Genomic DNA, 3,676 nt, shown 5'->3' with positions numbered 1-3,676 from the left:
GGCCCCGGGAGGGGGAGAGCGCAGAGCTGCTCTCCACACCCGCCCAGCGCTGGGGGCGGGCAGCCTCCTGTGTGCCAGCAGGGCAAAGGGACACTGAGATCCTTTGGGGGGTCCCTGAGCTGGAGAGGGATGGGCATGCCTTGGGATGGGGATGCGGGGACCAAAGGTCCCTCCAGTCCGCAGGTCCCCGGGGCGGTGGAGGGGGCTGGCCGGTAGAGACTGAGGAGTGAAGCCCATGGCACAAGCGGGGGGATGGGTCATGCCCCCCGGTGCCTCTCCTGGCCCAGTGACAGTGGCATGTCCCCCACCTCTATCAGTGGGGAACAGTTTCCCAGAGCAAGGCCAGAGCCAACCCACAGGCACAACGGGGTGAGTCAGAGGGGGTGGACGGTGTGGGCACGGCTGTGCCCCACACCCCGCAGCGCTGTGCCGCCCAGGGAGCCACACACCTCGCAGCTCTGCCCGCCTGTGGGGTATGCGGCCAAGTGTGCTGGGGGGCAGAGCCTTCATCTCCATCCCTGCTCCCCACAGTTCTGCCAGTGCCCATGGCGCCCTGGTTCTCGAGGTCCTGCGTCCTCACGCAGGCTGGCAGCCCTGAGGCTCGCAGCTGGTCCGTGCCCCCCACCTCTGTGCAACAACTGCCCCCCAAGCCATGCAATACCTGCCCTCGATGACCGTGATGATGTCGTTCATCTCAATGTGCAGCTTGTCAGGCTCCTCGAAGTCCTGCAGAGCCCTCATGTCAGTGGGCTGGGCCTGGGGGGAGAGGGGTGTGTGAGGACTGGGGATACATCCCCCCATTATGTCCACCTCACCTAGCTTCGGGGCCAGGCCCAGCTCCACGCAGGGCAGAGGAGCCCCAAAAATGGGTGGGAGACAGCACTACCACTCCTAGCCCCTCGCCAGCCGCAATGTCCCTGGGGTGGGCAAGGGCACCAGCAGCACCTGGATGCTCCACAAGGGCAAGGTGGCACCCAGGGGTTCTCCTGCTGTGACTGTGTCACCACCCACCACCTCCCAGCCTGCAGACCTGCCTGGCCCAAGTCCTCCAATGTCACCTCCCGCCTCGGCGATACCCCTGACTCTGCCCACACTCAGGCAGAGCTGATGGGATGGGGGCACCAGGGACCCCCGTGTCCCTCTCCCCATGTGCTCGCCCACCTCCACCAAGAAGTCCCGCAGGGCCACGAAGGTGGGTCGGTCCTCAGGCTTGTGTGCCCAGCACTGCAGCATGACATTGTAGACGTCCTGGGGACAGTCCTCAGGCCGCGGCAGCCGCTCGCCCTCCTTGTCTATCTTGTGCAGGATCTGCAGGGCAGGTGGTGCCATCAGGGGGTTCCAGGTCCCCCTGAGTGTTGTTGGGCAAGAGGGGGGGGTGGTCCCTTCCTTGCACCCACCTGGCTGCCATTGAGGCCAATCCAGGGCTCCTGCCCATAGGTAAACATCTCCCAGAGAGTCACCCCGAACATCCAAGTGTCGCTGGCATGGGAGAAGGTGCGTGTCTTCAGGCTCTCAGGAGCACACCTGCGAGGGGAAGGATGTGAGCATCATGAGGTCATGGGTGCTGCACCCCCAGGTCCCCCCTCCTCAGGGCTCACCAGGCAAAGGGGACCTTGCGATGCTCCTGCATCACGTAGTGGTCGTCATTTTTGGGCAGGGCCCGCATCAGCCCAAAGTCCCCGATCTTGACCAGCTCGTTGGAGGCCAGCAGGATGTTGCGGGCAGCCAGGTCACGGTGGATGAAGCGCTTGGACTCCAGGTAAGCCATGCCCTTGGCCACCTGGATGGCGTACTGGCAGAGGGTGGAGATGAGGAAATGGCCCTGGTTCTTCCGCAGGCGATCCAGGAGGGAGCCCAGCGGGGCCAGCTCTGTCACCTGGGTGACAGGGAGGGGATAGCAGGTTGGTCAGGCCAGAGGCATCCTGGTTGGGCTGGTTTCCAGCCTTCATGTGCCCCCCTGGGGATGCCAGTGGAAGACTTGGGGTACAGACCCAGCCTGGCTTTGCTTACCCCATCATGCGGGATACCCACAGGGTGGCATCAGGGTCGGCCCCATCCCACTGCACTCACCATCTTCATGGGGTGGGAGAGCACCACACCGTAGAGGCGGATGAGGTTCCTGTGGTCCAGGGAATGCATGGCGTTCACCTCCCGGATGAAGTCGTCCAGTGCCTCCGGCTGGCTCAGCACGTCCGTCTTGAGGCACTTCACTGCCACGTTCACCTACAGCCAAAGAGGGAGTGACCCCTGAAGCATCTTCCCCCTGGGGTGGTCCCAAGCCAAACTTCCCCCCGCCCCTGTGACCACCTCACCATCTTGCCGGCGGGCGTGCACCACTCGCCGCGACGCACAACGCCGAAGGAGCCGTCGCCCAGCTTCTCAAAGAGCGAGAGGTCCCGCTCCCGCACGAGGCAGGTGAGGGAGTGCTGGCCCCCAGCTTCGGGGGGCGGTGGCGTGGGGGGCTTGCGGAAGGTGCTCTGGGGTTGGGGTGGCAGCTCCGACTCAGGGCGCTTCCCGCTGAACACCTGCGGGACGTGGAGACAGGTGAGACACACGTGTGGAGACAGCCCAGATCCTTGGGTCTGTGAGTAAGCAGTGCCAGGATGATCCCTTGCCCGGGCTGTGCACACTGAAACCTAATGATGACCCCTAACTGGTGATTACCCACAGCAGGCTGGCTGCAGGAGCAGACTCTGCTCCTCCAGCTGCCTGCACGCTAAGCTACAATTCGTCTGGAGGGAAGGGGTTGTGCTTCTCACAGCGGCCCCGCAGTAGCTCCCCAGCTAACCAGGCCAGTAGCCAGAAAGCCCTGGGTACTGCTTGGCCAGGCTGTGGCCACACGATGTGCCTGGGCACAAAGCCAAGAAAAACCTCCAGCTTGGGCCGAGTGTAGCAGCACATCCCTGCAGCGACGTGGGCAGTACAATACGTGCTGACGCCACCGCCAGCCCAGAGGGGACATGATGGGCTCTCCCTCCCTCTCCCCCAGCCAGGACTGATGATCTGCCAGGACCAATGATGTGTCCCACGGGACGGGATCCATCCCAGCCTTGGCAGCCAGGACCTGTGCGGGGTGCGTGGGAGCTGGGCCTGGCATGTGGCCGGGGTGGGAGGTGGCATTTCTGTGCCCGGTACGGGGTTGAGTAGCCTTCTATTAAAAGCCCATCCCGTCCCTGTCCTGGCCCAGCTGAGTCACACGGGGAGAGGCCACAACCTAGCACCCAGCTCCCAGCTGGCAAGCACCCTGCTCTTTTGGGGGTGCAGGGTGCCAGCGTGGCAGCAGCAGCACCAGCTTTGGACAGGATGGCATCAGTGGCATACGTGAGCATCCCAAGGTCCCCTGCCCCAGTGTGCCCCCAGCCTGCAGGCACAAGGCTGTGCCCCCTGGCCACGAGGCAGCGGGGTGGGCAGGGCATCGAGCAGTGGCTGGGGGGAGATGCGCAGGCTCTGTGGCTCGTTAGCTGCAAATGAGTTTCCTGGCAAAGAGGCAAATAACACAAGGGGAATTAATTTCCCAGGTGCCGGGGCAGCAGGGCCATCCTTCGCCGGGAAGCGACCTGGGAGCCCATGCAGGACCATGCTGGCAGGGCCACGCGCAGGCAGGGGCTTCTGGCCACCTCCCTGCCACCCTCCAGGGGCCAGCAGCGTGGGGAGCGCCAGGCACTGGGGCAGAGCA

At 64.4% G+C, this 3,676-nt stretch overlaps 1 protein-coding gene across 1 annotated transcript in view; it reads right to left on the bottom strand.

Annotated features, from left to right (window-relative positions):
• Positions 1 to 661: 661 nt before the first annotated feature.
• The window catches only part of TNK2 (tyrosine kinase, non-receptor, 2), a gene marked incomplete at its 3' end in the record, with an annotated part of 3,575 nt that continues 560 nt past the window's right edge, over positions 662 to 3,676 (bottom strand). The window contains exons 3-8 of the mRNA XM_010289571.1: positions 2,313 to 2,525; positions 2,071 to 2,223; positions 1,599 to 1,876; positions 1,398 to 1,524; positions 1,162 to 1,308; positions 662 to 756 (exon numbers count right to left, since the gene is read on the bottom strand). Of these exons, the coding sequence (XP_010287873.1) occupies positions 662 to 756; positions 1,162 to 1,308; positions 1,398 to 1,524; positions 1,599 to 1,876; positions 2,071 to 2,223; positions 2,313 to 2,525 (1,013 nt within the window). The remainder of the gene's footprint in view (positions 757 to 1,161; positions 1,309 to 1,397; positions 1,525 to 1,598; positions 1,877 to 2,070; positions 2,224 to 2,312; positions 2,526 to 3,676) is intronic.

Source organism: Phaethon lepturus, unplaced genomic scaffold (assembly GCF_000687285.1).
Source record: "Phaethon lepturus isolate BGI_N335 unplaced genomic scaffold, ASM68728v1 scaffold22386, whole genome shotgun sequence".
NCBI lineage: Eukaryota > Metazoa > Chordata > Aves > Phaethontiformes > Phaethontidae > Phaethon > Phaethon lepturus.
Note: the sequence above shows the minus strand (reverse complement) of the source record. Positions and strands in the feature narration are given on the sequence as shown.